This window comes from Rana temporaria, chromosome 1 (assembly GCF_905171775.1).
Source record: "Rana temporaria chromosome 1, aRanTem1.1, whole genome shotgun sequence".
In the NCBI taxonomy this organism is placed as follows: domain Eukaryota; kingdom Metazoa; phylum Chordata; class Amphibia; order Anura; family Ranidae; genus Rana; species Rana temporaria.
The window spans coordinates 204,374,381-204,390,808 of NC_053489.1; the positions used below are offsets into that span (position 1 = coordinate 204,374,381).

Consider the following 16,428-nt stretch of genomic DNA (forward strand, 5'->3'; position numbering starts at 1 on the left):
ATATTTCTTCTGCTGGATCTTTAACATGTTATCAGCAGGAGTGCCATCAGGCATTTCAGGTCGTAAAACTGGGCAAATCAAAATTCTGGTGCTCAACTATATTTTCTGGGATTACACAATTTTTTTTTTTATTGCCATACTACAACTTTAGGCTAGAGTCACATCTATGCAACTCTGAGCCGCGTTTGCGTAGGCATGGCAGCCCATTCCTTTTAATGGGTTACTGAGTCTATTTTCCATGTAGGAAAAACGTTCCTGCACCTGTTTTAAAACGCAGCCGGAAGGACTATGATTTCCAGAAACTGAAAACGCTCTGCCGTTTCAGGTAGATACTTAGGGGAGCCATCAAGAATAAATAGTAGACCCACAAATCTGCAAAGCAGCAATAGTGCAGTTTGGCTGTGGGTGGTTGCTAGCCTAAAGCAGAACTTTACCCAATTTTAAATGGCTTGCTCTCCTGCCTTCTCCACCCTCTCAAAAAACTTTCTGGCTCTGGCCTAGGTCACAAAGACATCATGGCCCCCTGCATGCACAGAGATGGAAGAGCCTCACGGCAGGTCTGTGCATGTGCTGGATCTCATTTAGGAATGGCAGTGCTGGATAGGCGAAGGGAGAGCTTTTGCTTCAAGCGAGACAACGCTGGACTCCATAGTCCAGTAAGTATGCTTTTTTTTTTATTTTTTAAGACAGGGACAAGAGTTAGGGACTTTTGAGCGTAGGTTAGGTAAAGTCAAGTTTAACTGTAAAACATTGTGGGTTTGCGATGTCACCATCACCTTACGAAGACCCCATGTCTGAAACATTGTGCTTAAAAACTGTAGTATGGCAATAAAATGAAGCAACTCCAGAAAATAAAAAAACCTAACCCTAGGATTTTGTTGTTACTTTGTACTTAGTATAATTGTTATATCCATGATGTGTAACAATATATATATATATATTTTTTTATGTTATCAAAGAGTAACTCTTTTGTTGAGGAAAAAAAAAAACATTCCTCTGTGAGTGATCTACGTACAGTACAAGGATTTTGACAAACTTTGCAGCAGATTCCTACCTTCTGTTTTTCTGAATAAATCCTTGTGTCCATGTGCAAAAGTGTGTCTAATGGGAGGGGTTTCTTAATTATCAACCAGCTGCTTCACCTGCAAAGCTCTAATAAAGAAAACTGCAGGGCCTGCATCCCTTTAGATGCGTTTTCCTATTTGGAGCATCGCACCAAAAATATTTTTGTTGCAAGGGATGTCTGAAATCTAACTTGTATTTTAGTGAAGACTTCTGGTATAATCAGTGAGCCAATCACACAAGCAGGAAATGTTGTTTATGGGGGGCGTTCTGTACACATTCTGTGTAAAGAACACCTTCAGGTAGCCATATTGCATAGCATTTTACAGAGGGTTAAAACTGTTGCAGATTGAAAAAGGAAAGGTAATTTTTATTAACATTCAAATACAATAGGACATCTTAACCACTACTTACTATATTAAACCCCTTCCTAAACTGACGGTGAAAATCTTTCTTCCAGCTGATGCCGCTTATCATTTGTAAAGTCTTTGTGATGAAAAGTATACATGTTAAAAGGAGTTGTAAATAAAATAAAAAATGTATGCTGAAATGACTGTTTACAGGGTATAGAGACATAATAGTTAACCGATTCCTTTTAAAAACGATTAAAAATAGATAAAAATCAATCATATAATGTACCTGTAGTTTCTAGTTTCGTTTTGCATGTTGTTTCCTGCCTCTCTGCTGTACAGAGCCACAGAGCCAATACAGGGCAGTGATGGTTTGGAAAACGAAACAGATTGGTGCTGAGGGGTTTTAGACACACAGTAATCACACCTTCTTAAAGTTAGTGATCACAGAGAGAAAGCTCCCAGCACTGTGGTTATCAGGAAACAGACAACCAGGAAGTGTGGAGATCAGAGAAGAATTACAGCAACTTGAGAGCAATAACGAACAATGATGACATGAAAACAGCACTGCATTAAGGTAAAGGAAGCTATTAAAGGTAAAGATTTTTTTTTTTTTTTTATAAACCCTTTAAACTGTGCTTGGAAATATTTAAACACATTAATAGTACATTGTGATTTAATGCAGTTACAATCCAAAGATACAGATCTGTACCACAGAACATCTTACCTTTGACCCGTAATGGAAGGTCCTTCTGCAAATTCCATGGTGTTAAGAAATGTGACAGATTTTGCTCCTCCATAAGAGGGAGACCTAGGTATACCAGAGGGTGATGATGGAGCCTGATGGCCAGGCGACTTGTATGACCCATTGCTCACTCGCCCTTGTAAGGGTTGGTGACTTTGTATATTGTTATTGGCTAGGTCGGCCTGTAAAGAGGTGGTGGAAGTCCTAGGTGCTCTGGAGACTGTACTGGAAAGAGAGGATACAGAGGACTGAAGAATAGGATTTCTGGAACTGAAAGTGACCGCCCCAGTCAGCAGATTGTCCCTAGAACCATACCGTCCTGGAGCAGCACGTGGATTCTCTGAGAGTGAGCTGACCTGCTGTAGGCTGTATGTGCTCGGAGTATCATAGACCCCTGAGTCTGCAAACACAGAATCTGTGTGAGAATGTAACAACTTCTCCCGTTCCTCCATCTCCTTTCTTTCCTGGATAGAGGCCATAATGGATTTGGAGAGGTTATCATAGCGCACAGGAGAAGGTTCTCTCTGATGTCCAGACGCCCTGCTCAGTACAGGGCTGAAACTTTGCACCGGTTGGCGCTCTGCTCCTCGTAGGTGGCACATTTTGGCAGACATATATGGTGAGTGGTATCCCACAGAACCAGTGGCAGTGTGAGCAGTACATTTAGCAGATGCTGGAGACATTGGGTTGAGTAAGCTGTCATAAGATAAGCTCCCATTGCGGTTAGACAGGGCATTGGGGGAAAATACACTCTTGTACGGAGTATTGGGATCACCCTCAGATTTCACCATTTGGAGTGGAATCTTCACAGACTCCCGACGCCCCGTATTCTTCAGGCTCAGCGAGCGTGTGTTGGCAGTGAAGCTGTCTATCTGCAGAGGGGATGACTGGTAAGACTTATGTAGGGAGTTCTTACGATAATCGTGGACATCTAGGTTGGGCTCCGACTGATAATCATGAGTGCGGCAATCTTCCTCCAAGAAAACACGGTCCTTTAGATTTTCTTGCATAGAAATCTATAATGAGAGAAAAACCTTAATGTGTGTTTACAGGTTCTCTTGCTACCAATACAAGAGTAAAACAGTATTGTCCAATTGGGGGGGGGGGGGCGACTGGTTTCCAGCTATTAAAAATTCAACAATTTGTAATTTCTCAAAACAAAATATTGCTTCTGTTTAGATAGATTTGAAAGCAGTCCGTACCATCTAAAGCAGTCTTTACACTTTGTGAGAATGGACAGTCGTATGGCTACATGCACTGTACATCCATAACTCTACACAAAATACATTGTGAGAACAATTACACAATATATTACCTACCTAAATCGCTATAAAAAGCAGTGGTGGCATCCCAAGCCATTTCTTCTTCTTCAAAAACGGACCTATATTGGCTAGTCTATTCCAGTCACTCAGCCAGACAGTCAGACAGTCAGTGACACCTCATGAATGGCAGCTCTCTGCTATGGAGAACAGATTCCACCCATGTGGACCACAGTCTGGTTTACTTCAGTCAAATAGCTTGCTTGATGGTGTAGAACTAGCAAACCCCTTAGTTGTACCAGCTTAGTATTGTATTAACAGCACTGTGTTAAAGGATCACTAAAGGAAAACATTTTTTTTGCTGAAATGACCGTTTACAGGGTATAGAGACATAATAGTTAACCGATTCCTTTTAAAAACGATTAAAAATAGATAAAAATCAATCATATAATGTACCTCTTAGATGCAAAAACGAAACTGAAAGTAGTTTAGTCTTTGCATGTTATTTCATGCCTCTGTGCTGGACAGTGCCATAGAGAGTCATGGCTAGGAAAACTAAACTAAACTCTCCCATGACTTTTTTCATAAGGAGCCAGACAACCAGGAAGTGTCCAGAACAGAGCAGTTTTACAGCAACATCAGAGCAAAAATGAGCAATGAGGACGTGAAACCAGGACTGCAGTAAGGTAAAGGAAGCTATTTAGCTAAAAAAAAAAAAATTCCTTTAGTGACTCTTTAACTAAACATTTTAACTTTTGTTAGGGTTGGTCTTCAATGTTTCCATAATTGTCCACTGCATCCAATTGAGACTAGACTTTAAGGTCAGATGCATGGTGCAGTGTGGGATACAAATACCCAAACCAAATGCACTTGGAATAATCAACATCAGAGTCTTTAAAGTGGATGTAAACCCAATTTTTTTCTTTTTGGTTTTGATGTCGCAATGTAGAGTATAAGATTTCTTATCATCTGTGCCCAGTCTTGCCACACAGAGTTAATCTAGCTATGAGCAATCCTCTTTTATTGTTCAGTGAAATAAAACAGACTTACAGAGGAAAACCTTGGTCTGTTCCGCCCCCTTGCTGTGAATGACAGATTATTTACATATCTCATGCACTAGCTTCAGACAGGCATTATTTTTTAAATTCCCACCCCCACTCCTTTTCTGAAGTCATGTGGTTACTTTTCTGGATTTTGACTGGATGTTAGTGATCACAGCAGAATTCAGTGTAAGAAATACATAGGAAAAAATGCATGTTGATAAGTGGAGTGTAGAGGTGGGCGGAGAGTCTACTAACATCACAACTCCACCCACCAAGCTCCAGACAACAGATCCACTCACAGAATCTGCAGTTTTACAGGTCTCATAACAGACAGAGGGGAGACATTTGACAGGTAAGGATATATGAAGGAGGCATGTATATCCTTATAGATTAGCACTATGGCAATAGTTTAGAAAGGATGAGAGTGGGTTTACATTCACTTTAAGTAACACATGGAAATATATCAACCAATTCCTGCTTGTGTAAAAAATACCCCTATTTTCATAGAAAATTCCTACATATGCCATGAAGTCATGAGTTATAAAGGCATTTGAAAAACAAATGTACAAAAGACAGAATGTCAAGTCATGATCTAGAATGATTTTCAAGAACAAACATCAATGAGTGGAAAACACATGATGTACACTATTTCCCATTTACCTGTTCTGTAGCTGGATGGTAATGAACTTTGGGGTTTGCTCCAAACCCTGGACGATATTTATACATGGCTGGAGTCGGAGGGCTGATCATTTTTGGTGATAATCCACTGTCTGAAAGTAGAAATATTAAAATGCACATTGAGGAAGGGGGGAGTTATAATTCAAAGAATCTTACTCTAATGTCACTCTTGTGACCTCAGTAGAAATTATACTATAATCCTTGTGGATATTTTGAAATGCAAAAAAAATATTAAAAAGATAGATATTTCTTCATACAGTGAAAAAGGCAGCTTTGAAATGTAAGAATACTACATTTCGAGAACAAAGGACACATAATTGTGACTAGGAGCAGCAGCTGCGACCGTGAAGAACACAACATTTGCCTTTTCCTTCCTGTCCTCTCATCTGTTCACAAAACTTCTAGAATTCTTCCAGTATGCAAGGTGCTCTGCGAATGGACAGGGGGGAGTCTGTCAGTGATCCACTTCTAGCTGATTCATAGAATGCCTTGGATTTTAAAAGAATACTAGGAATTTTGAGAATGCACAATGGGAAAGGAAGTGGAAGATAAACAGTCACAGCCGCTGCTCTTAACCCCTGCAGTGCCAGAACAACTGTGGGGAGTATTCAGCATTACTGGAGGGAGGATTTTTAAAGTAACCAGCAGTACATGGGATATTCTTTACATATGCGCTTGGTGCTCTGTGCACAAACCTTTTTCGCCAAAGTTTAGCTTTAATAACCACTGCCCTGGCACAAGTGAACTTTATTTAGAATTTCCAGTGGCATTGAATTTTGTATAAAAGCACGTTACTTGCCTCTACCTTCACCGTTTCCCAGAGGTCCCTTCAGGTCTGAATATATGGTGAGGTCACCTTTAGGAGGTAGAGGTGGCTGTATATCCAGAGACTTATCATTTATGCCTTCTAGACTACCTTTGGACTAAAATGAAAAAAAGGAAAGACAGTTAGGCTATAAACATTTTCTGCTACATAAAGTTACTGACAAATTACAAAAATATCACCTTGGAACGGTGCAAGTTAGCTTGGATGCCATTGTCGCTGATCTTGACCGTTATCTGCCTTTCTGACAGATCTTGATGAATGAATGGAGGTTTCAGTGTGATTTGGGGTCTTTTCTTTGGTTCAACCACATACCTTTTAAAACAAAAGAAACCACTCTGTTAGACTTTAATTTTAGATAAGGAAACGGTCACTGTATATTGCAACATTTGCCTTAATCATTCCGGTTTCTTTATTATTAGGTACCCTTAAAGTCTTGCTAAACCCAGGACCCTGCATTCACTATATCTGGTCTACCACAGTACACAAAAAATGGAAATGCAATTACCTGCTAAATACCTTTGTTTTTTTTTGTTTTTTTTTGAGAAAACACCACCTCTCTAGAAATACACACCAAACTGAGCATGTGCAGCCTGACTTCATAGGCTCTGTGTTATCAGGAAATTATCAGGGGACAGTGGAAGGAGGGGAAGATCAGAGAAGCTAGGATAAAACAACCTTTTTACAGAATGCAGAGGATTAAACTCTTAGGTTCCACAGTGAGTATAACCAGCATACTTTACTGCATATACATACCGATTTTACTGTTGTGGATTTAGTAACACAAAATGTATCCCATGATAGCTTTTATATCAAAATATACGTCACAGCATTATAATAATAATTTCCAAAATAGAACAGTGATATTAGCAAGGTACAGGTACAAAGCAATATACATTTACTAGGGCAGTGGAAATTAACTATTATTTTTTTTGATCGATCAAAATTCTTTTGATCGGTACTCACCTCTCCGCCAGAGTTCCGTTGGAGATCCGGTGACATCACGGACACCGGCGGGGCTTGCCGTGTCCATCTGAAGGGCTCCTTTTCTGTGCCTTCATATCTGCATTGCCGGCGGGACCTTACTATCTGCCACACGCAAGGGCTGTTACACTTCCCTCTATCAACCTGGGATTCTACAGCCATCCACCATCCACTGACTCCCGTGCGTGTGCCCGGCGGGCTCGATCGCCGCCGGGACCGGGAGCTGTGTGTGTAAACACACAGCTCCCGGTCCTGTCAGGGGGAGAAATGCTGATCCTCTGTTCATACAATGTATGAACAGAAGAAGATCAGTGTTTCCCCTAGTGAGGCCACCCCCCCCCCCACAGTAAGAACACACCCAGGGACATACTTAACCCCTTCCCCGCCCCCTAGTCTTAACCCCTTCACTGCCAGTGGCATTTTTATAGTAATCCAATGCATTTTTATAGCACTGATCGCTATAAAAATGCCAATGGTCCCAAAAATGTGTCAAAAGTGTCCGCCATAATGTCGCAGTACCGAAAAAAAACAAAAAAAAAAAAACGCTGATCGCCGCCATTACTGGTAAAAAAAAAAATATTAATAAAAATGCCATAAAAATACCCCCCATTTTGTAAACGCTATAACGTTTGTGCAAACCAATCAATAAACGCTTATTGCGATTTTTTTTTACGAAAAATATGTAGAAGAATACGTATCGGCCTAAACGGAGGAAAAAAAATGTTTTTTTTTATATATTTTTGGGGGATATTTATTATAGCAAAAAGTAAAAAATATAATTTTTTTTCAAAATTGTCACTCTATTTTTGTTTATAGCGCAAAAAATAAAAAACGCAGAGGTGATAGAATACCACCAAACGAAAGTGTGGGAAAGTGTGGGAAAAAAAGGATGCCAATTTTGTTTGGGAGCCACGTCGCACGACCGCGCAATTGTCAGTTAAAGCGGCGCAGTACCGAATCGCAAAAAGTGGTTAATGCTATTCCCATCGAGCACTGCCTTTATGTGTTTTTTGTATCCTGCTATCCATTTTTCCAGTGGTTGGTAGCTGCACTGGGAATCAGCCTGCAAGGAGATCAGCTAAAAGTAGTTGCATCTGTATGTGCGTTAATTAATCAAAATTGGTCGATTAGAAAAAAAAAAGCGATTAAAATGAACATTTTAATCAGTAACAGCCCTAAAATTTTGTAGTAGATTTTGGCCAAAAAGTTAGCCAACCCATAAAGAATGTTAGAAAGTGCCAATAAGTTTGACTCTTTTTAAAGGAAACCATTCCCTCTAAACTATGGCTTTCAACATTACACTTTTTTTTTTTTTTTTAAGCCATGATAAATTTTACTGATAAAATGCACTACTGTCTTTCTTAGATTGTTGCTTAGCAGCAAATGCTATAAGAATGTTTCTAGATGCAATAATGGATGCCTGACTAGGTTTTCCAATATCATACTAACAGACACAGATTGCAGATAACATAGGCATGTTGTTTAGGTCTACAATAAAAAATTTCACTCGTCTTCTTGAAAAATCCTAGAACCCAGGACAGAATTTTTACCAGGACTAGCTTTTCAGACTGCTTTTTTCTTACCTGCTCAGTGTGATCATAATACATCTTAGAAGACCGATACAAAATTAAGAACTTTCTTTTAAACTCCTTTACTTTTTATTTAACTTACGGTACTATTTCTTTAAAATGCTCATATACCAGCTCTCGGATTCTCTTTAGATCTTTTCTCCCCTTTTCTCTTTCATCCATCTCCTTTGCCTATTCTTCCTCTTTTCATTCTGCTGGGAAATATTGGTTTGAGAGAATCCTATATTTCCTCAAACTCCCCACTAACCCCTACCTTGATTTTTATTAGGGATCGAACGATATCGTTTTTTCAGTGCCGATGCGATAGCGATATTTCAGCCACCTCTCCTGCCGATAGCCGATATTTTGTACATTTAAACAAAAAAAAAAAATCTACACTGTCATACATTTTCTTTGTTTTTTTTATCACTGTTATTGCTGTTACAAGGGAGTGACAGTAATAGGCATGCGAGGGGTACTCTTTATGGAGAGATCGGGGGTCTATAAGACCCCAAACCCCTCCTCTGCACTTCAAAGTATTAAAAACTTCAAGATCTGCATTTTTGAATACTTTATTTTTTAAAGCTGGCACCTTTAAGATGCCAGTAATCCGGTAAGTGATGTTATGCTTCCGGATTACTAGATTAGAGGTAGACCGATATATCGGTCGGCCGATATTTGGCCGTTTTTAAGAAATCGTCATCGGCCGATTATTGTAAAAAAATCGGCCGATTTTCAGCTGCCATGCTAAACCCCGCTCCACCTCCAGCAGCACGAGAAATTAATCCTTCAGCCTGGTAGCCTGCGCGCCGACCCCCCCCCCCCTCTACCTCGGCGGGCTGTACTGTACCATAAAGCAAACTTGTCACAAGCCCGAGCAACTGCAGTAGTTGTCTGCACGAAGAGATCACACTTGTTATGCTTCCTGCATGCTGGGATGGTGGTGGGATTACTGAACATAGGTTCTAGGCTACGGCTCCAGCCATAGCCTAGAGCCCATGTTCAGTAATCCCGCCACCTTCCCAGCATGCAGGAAGCTTTTGTGATCTCTTCGCGCAGACAACTTGTACTGCAGCTGCTCGGGCTTGTGACAAGTTTGCTTTCTGCTACAGTACAGCCCGCCGAGGTAGAGGGGGGGGGGAGGTTCGGCGCTCAGGCTACCAGCAGCGTGGCTGAAGGATTCATTTCTCGTGCTGCTGGAGACTGGGGTAATGTACAGTATTACTATCATCTCTGATAGGTGCCTCGGCTCTCTAGTGATTGTACATAGTACTCCAACTCACGTGGGAGCTCACAGGTGTCATCCAATGGACAGTGTGTACATGTCAGAGCACACCCCTCTCCTGTATGCACACTAATTTTATATATATCCATCCCCACCCACGGCCAGCTCCATCCATCCACCCCCCTCTACAAAGCATCTCCCACCCATGGCCAGCTCCATCCATCCATCCCCCTTCACCATCCATCCCCCACCCATGGCCAGCTCCATCCACCACCCTCCCTCCACAGCCAGCACCATCCATCTCTCCCCCTCCACAATGCATCCCCCACCCACGGCCAGCTCCATCCCTCCATCCCCCTCCACTATGCATCCCCCACCCACGGCCAGCTCCATCCATCCCCCTTCCCTCCATCCACAGCCAGCACCATCCATATCTTCCCCTCCACAACACATCCCCCCTCCACGGCCAGCAGCATCCAGCCATCCCCCTCCACAACGCATCCCCCACCCACGCCCAGCACCATTCATCCACCCCCCTCCACAATGCATCCCCCAGGCACAGCCAGCACCATCTTTCCCCCTCCACAACGCATCTCCCCACCCACGCCCAGCACCATCCATCCTCCTCCACAATGCATCCCAATCCAAAAATCGGCCGAAAATATCGGCCGCAAAAATCGGCAACATATATCGGCCATCGGCTGCCCCGATTTCTAAATATCTGCATCGGCCAGAGAAAAACCCATATCGGTCGACCTCTATACTAGATCCGAGACCCAAACAAAGCATCAGCTTTACCCGCTTCTACGATGATCTCGCTACGCTCAAACTCTTCCTTTTCAATGGCAAACTAAGGGCTTCTCCTACTTGGGGGTTACGATCCCTGCCAACTTGTCCAAACTATGGGCCAGATTCACGTAGGGGAGTGGTGGCGTAACGTATACGTTACACCGCCGCAAGTTTTCATCGCAAGTGCATGATTCACAAAGCACTTGAATGAATGAATGAATGAATGACTTGTATAGCGCAACTCATGCGAACTGAATCGCCTCTGGGCGCTTTTTCCAGCCAGAGTCTGCTTGGCTGGTGCGGTCATTTTATCCCGTAGGATTTCGACACGCTGGGACACACAGTCATACACACAGATATACATATATATACTGGGCCAATTTTGGACAAGATCCAATTTACCTACCAGCATGTCTTTGCGATGAAAACTACGCCGGCAGCCTCCGGCGCAAGGCGGGCCAATTCAAATGGGCGTGTGCCATTTAAATTAGGCGTGCTCCCGCGGCGGACCTACTGCGCATGCTCCGTTTCACAAATTCCCGTTGTGCTTTGCGCGCCGTGACGTAATTTTTTCGAACGGCGACGCGCGTAGCGTACTTCCGTATTCCCGGACGTGTTATGCAAACGACGTTAAATTTCAACGCGGGAACGACGGCCATACATTAGACAGCAATACGTTTGTTGACTAAAGTTAGGGCACCCAAAACGACGACTAAATTTGCGACGAGAAACTAGACTAGCGGCGACGTAGCAAACGCGAAAATCCGTTGTGGATCGCCGTAACTCCTAATTTGCATACCCGACGCTGGTTTACGACGCAAACTCCCCCCAGCGGCGGCCGCGGTACTGCATCCTGAGATCCGACAGTGTAAAACAATTACACCTGTCGGATCTTATGGATATCTATGCGTAACCGATTCTATGAATCAGTCGCATAGATAGAAACAGAGATACGACGGCGTATCAGGAGATACGCCGTCGTATCCCTTTTGTGAATCTGGCCCTATGTTCCCCTCCTTTTTTGGGTTTGGAAGGATTTGGAGTCTTGGGAAGGCTCCTCTTTACCTTGGTTTGGACGCATTAAAATACTATTAAATTGTATACCCTACCCAAATCATACCCATCCTAGTACCCAAATAATTGTTTGCTTCCCTGCGTTCCCTTTCTATCAGATTTCTCTGGAACCAGGGCCTAGAGTTAAATATAACCTGCTTACACTTCCAAAACTTTAGGGGGGTACGGGACTACCCAATTATGAGATTACAATGCTGCTCTTTAGAGTGGTTTCCACGTCCTTTCATGAAGGCTTCTGTCATGATTGAACAGGACTAAAGCCTTGTACACACAATCGGATTTTCCGCAGACAAAACTGACTTTTGTCCGAAGGGCGTGTGCCTGGATTTTGTCTTGCATACAAAAGGCACACAATTGTCGGCCAACAAACACGAACATAGTGAGTGTTCAAGCTCTTTAGCGCCACCATTTGGGCACCTTCTACTAATGTTGTGTTTGGTGAGCATTGCTTCCGAGCATGCCGTTTGGATTTTCGTCTGATGGACTTGTGTACACAGGATCGGAAAATCCGACAACAGACCGTTGTCCACGAAAATTTTTAAAGCCTGCCATCCAACATTTGTCCGCGGAAAATCCGACAACAATTGTCCGATGGAACTTACAAATGGTCGGATTTTCCGAAAATCCGATCGTGTGTACGAGGCTTTAACCCCTAGTTCATTTACGCACACTTTCTGGGGTTATACAGGTGATACTTGAAAAATTAGAATAGCGTGCAAAAGTTCATTTATTTCACCAATGCAACTTAAAAGGTGAAACTAATATACGAGATAGACTCATTACATGCAAAGCAAGATAGTTCAAGCCGTGATTTGTTATAATTGTGATGATTATGGCTTACAGAAAACCCCCAATCCACAATCTCAGGAAATTTGAATATTGTGAAAAGGTGCAATATTCTATTCTAAAAGTGCCCCTTACACAGCAGCTTCAGACATGGGCTCCCTGGAGCAGAGAACCGGGGGGGAGGGGGGTGGATGTGCTGCTGCCTCAAATTGAAGAGGGGGGGTGTAGAATTGAGAAGCGGGGGGTGCCACGAAAAAAATATATATTTAAAAAAGGGGGCCCTGGGGACCTCTTCTGGGCCCTTTAATAATAATAAAAAAAAATTATATATATATATCCCAGACGATGATTGAGAACAATCCATGACAGGTCTCAGCTTTGCAAAGGGGGCAGTGCATGCTATAAATTCTGCAGGGTGCCCAAACTTTTGCAAACTTCCAGATGCCATTTTTTTGTTTTCTGTCATTTCGAAAGTGTAAATGATGTAAATAAAATCTAACTTTTTTTTGACATATTATAAGAATGTCTAATCTGTAATTTGATGCCTTTTGGAGATTTTTCCATCTTTCCTTGGCTTTGTTATGCACATTAATACAAATTTTTACCTGGGGGGCCCAAACTTTTCGATCCCCACTGTATTAGTTTCACCTTTTAAGTTGCATTAGTGAAATAAATGAAGTTTTGCTCAAAATTAAAATTTTTCGAGTATCACCTGTAATCACGCTTAACCTCTTCCTCACTGCTGACATTTGCTGCTCTTAGGCTATGTTCGGTCTTATCCTCAGATGCCTCCCCTTCAACTACTTTATTATTCGACAACCCCGGCGTTCCCCAGGGTATAGGAGTCCCTACGTTGGGATCATTCATACGCTCAAAATGGCATCAGGCACGCGCGTTTGTTCGACATCAAGTGCAAACCTCAGCAGTCCCTGCGGTTATGTGCGATTTGGCTTGCTACCCTTCACCTATCTTCATTCACAAAATCATTGCTCCTTTCTTCCCAAATACGTCTCCCTTACACCGAATTTGAAAAACTGTGTTCCCTCCAGGACACGCCAAGACATCTACTTTCATCCCTATACGATTTAATTTAAGCCCTATACCTATACCAGGATGTGGTCCGCACATCTGGGAAAGGAATTCGAGGGCAGAGTGGAAGACCTCATTTAATTTTACTCACAAATCTACCATCTCCTGCCACTCACAAGAAAAGAACTACAAGATCCTATCACGGTGGTACAGGGGTCCTTTACACAGAATCTTAACGTCTACACCTGCCTCATGCTGGCACTGTGGCACAGCTTCAAGCACTTGCTTACCAATGAACCTTTATATGGCATTGTTTACTGACACAAGTCTAGCTGTGGGCGATAGCCATTGAGCGGACTCACTACTTCACTTAACTATTTGATGTCATTCGTCTATATTTTGAATGTTTGAAAATTTAATAAAAATCTACTAAATTAGAAATTATCTACCGTCATAAACAGACCGATACAATTTGAATTGATGCTGGCTTACAAAAATCACTCCATCACCATCTTTAGTAGAAAATGGAAAATGTGGTTATTCCACCCTGGAGCTTCCACCTACCTAAAAGAATGTAAAATTTGAATCTATCCCACTGTCGGAAAAAACTATCATCCAATTAAGCATTATGTCGGTGTAGAACAATATTTCAGTTATTCTTTATCCTATGGTTTTCCTATTATTTGAATTCCCCCTTTCTAATATTATTTCCCTAATTAAAGTTTGCAGAGGCTGAACCATTGTTTATCATGATGACCTACCAGTCCTACAGTTTGACCCATTAGGGGTAGACTGGTCTAGGCCATCAAGGCCCGACCAAAATCTAAAACTTTATGCCTTTACAGTTTATTGTATTACAATGTTGTGTAATATATGTAGCAACTTTGGTCCTTGTTTGTCATGTTCTTAATGGATAAAATAAAAAACAATTAAAAAAGGTATTAAAAATAAATAAATAATTTGTAATAAAAAAAAAATTTCAACCCTAAAATGCTCATGTTCCACCATACAGTTTAATTACAAGGAAACAACGCTTTATTAAAAATGTGCAAGAATTGTGCACAATTTGGGAAATTAGTTACACCTGCTCCATATGGCATTTTTTTTTTAAATAGGCAAGACACCAATAATGAATTGTTCATTTTGAAGTGAGTAGTCCTACAAATGTACTGTGTGTTGTTATCCAGCCTTTAATATTAGTTCAAACATGAGGCAGGGTAACTCAATAGAAATTTTGCAATAATTTTGTTTAAAATTTTAATTATTTGGTTGTTTTATCACTAAATATAAGGAAGAACTTCTTGTAAAAATGAAACTGGTAAAATGCTCATACATGAGTCGTTTTACCTGCCAAAAATGTTTGTGTTCAGCAAGTCATGTAATCCAAGCATTTGTGCTCAAGATAACAAACAGGTTGGTAACCTTGTTTTATCCACTGTAGTTAAGCAGTACTACATTGATTTAAAATGGATGAGAAGCAGCAGGCCAATGAAATCTGTGAGTAATGTGGGTTAAAATTTGTATGTCTGTTATAGGGGGGTTCTAGGGGAAGGCAGGGACAGACAATGGGGGGAAGCATGTGTGAGAAATTATAAGATGCTAAGCTTGTTCAAGAATAGGTTTTCTGAATGTAGGCAACAATAATATGGGTCAATGGAGGTCAATAAAAATTACTCTGGACTGCTGAGCGCTTGAGCGGTGATAAAGGAAGGGCACCCTGTAGGGTAATATCCATGGATCAGGGAAGAGGAGACACCATAGGGTTGATTTACTAAAACTGGAGTGTGAAAAATCTAGTGCAAACAGAAGGAAAAGCACAGATGACTTATAAGTGAAGCTGTATAGCAGGGATGTATTACAAGTAAAATTAGAACTACACATCCTTGGTCTGCCAGTACGTTCCACGGATCAGGAAGCTCCTGAATCCACTGGCCCCGACCACCTGCACAACTGGATAAATGTCAACGTCCCTTAGGGACCACCTGGACAGCACTGCGAAGGGCCGTACCCTACACAGTGCCTAGCTACTGTACATGCATGATTTTAAAGCGGAGTTCCACCCATAAGTGGAACTTCCACTTAAACCACTCCTCGCCCCTTTACATGCCACATTTGGCATGTAATATTTTTTTGGGGGGGGCTTCAGTAGGAGTGGGACTTCCTGTCCCACTTCCTCCTTCCACCCAGGCACCGCTTAGGCGACTCGTCATATCGCCTTTAGGCGGCCCCTCCCTGTAGGTGATCGCCTGGGACATGTTACAGGTCCCAGGCGATCGCCTGTCCACTCAGGGAGCGCAGCGCATGCGCAGTGAGTGCCCAGCCGTGAACCTGAAAGCCGTCACGGCTGGGTGCCCACAGTTAGAATGGAGGAACTGGCAGTGAGGGGGGAGAAGACTGAACCCCTGGGCATCCGCGTCGCTGGACAGTAGAACAGGATACTGTCTGTTTATTAAAGGTCAGCAGCTACACTTTTTGTAGCTGCTGACTTTTAATAAACATAAAAAAAAAACGGAAATCCATTTTAACCACTTCGTTACCGAGCCTGTTTTTCAGATTCAGTGTTTACGAGACTAAAACAGTTTTTTTTGCTATAATATTACTTAAAACCCCCAAACATTATATATATATTTTTTTCTAACACCCTAGAGAATAAAATGGCAGTCATTGCAATACTTTTTGTCACACCGTATTTGCGCAGCGGTCTTACAAGCGCACTTTTTTTGGAAAAAATTCACTTTTTTAAATAAAAAAATAACACAACAATAAATGTGGCCCAATTTTTTTATATATTGTGAAAGATAATGTTACGCCGAGTAAAATGATACCCAACATGTTACGCTTAAAAATTGCGCCCGCTCGTGGCATGGCGTCAAACTTTTACCCTTAAAAATCTTGATAGGCGACGTTTAAAAAATTCTACAGGCTGCATTTTTTGAGTTACAGAGTAGGCCTAAGGCTAAAATTATTGCTCTCGCTCTAACAATCGCGGCGATACCTCACTTGTGTGGTTTGA

At 41.8% G+C, this 16,428-nt stretch overlaps 1 protein-coding gene across 3 annotated transcripts in view; it reads right to left on the reverse strand.

The window, feature by feature from the left end:
• The window catches only part of ZDHHC8 (zinc finger DHHC-type palmitoyltransferase 8), a 133,802-nt gene that overhangs the window by 18,508 nt on the left and 98,866 nt on the right, over nucleotides 1–16,428 (reverse strand). For all 3 annotated transcript variants that reach the window (XM_040347835.1, XM_040347831.1, XM_040347830.1), the window contains exons 7-10: nucleotides 6,143–6,275; nucleotides 5,937–6,060; nucleotides 5,120–5,229; nucleotides 2,140–3,173 (exon numbers count right to left, since the gene is read on the reverse strand). In XM_040347835.1, the coding sequence (XP_040203769.1) occupies nucleotides 2,140–3,173; nucleotides 5,120–5,229; nucleotides 5,937–6,060; nucleotides 6,143–6,275 (1,401 nt within the window). The remainder of the gene's footprint in view (nucleotides 1–2,139; nucleotides 3,174–5,119; nucleotides 5,230–5,936; nucleotides 6,061–6,142; nucleotides 6,276–16,428) is intronic.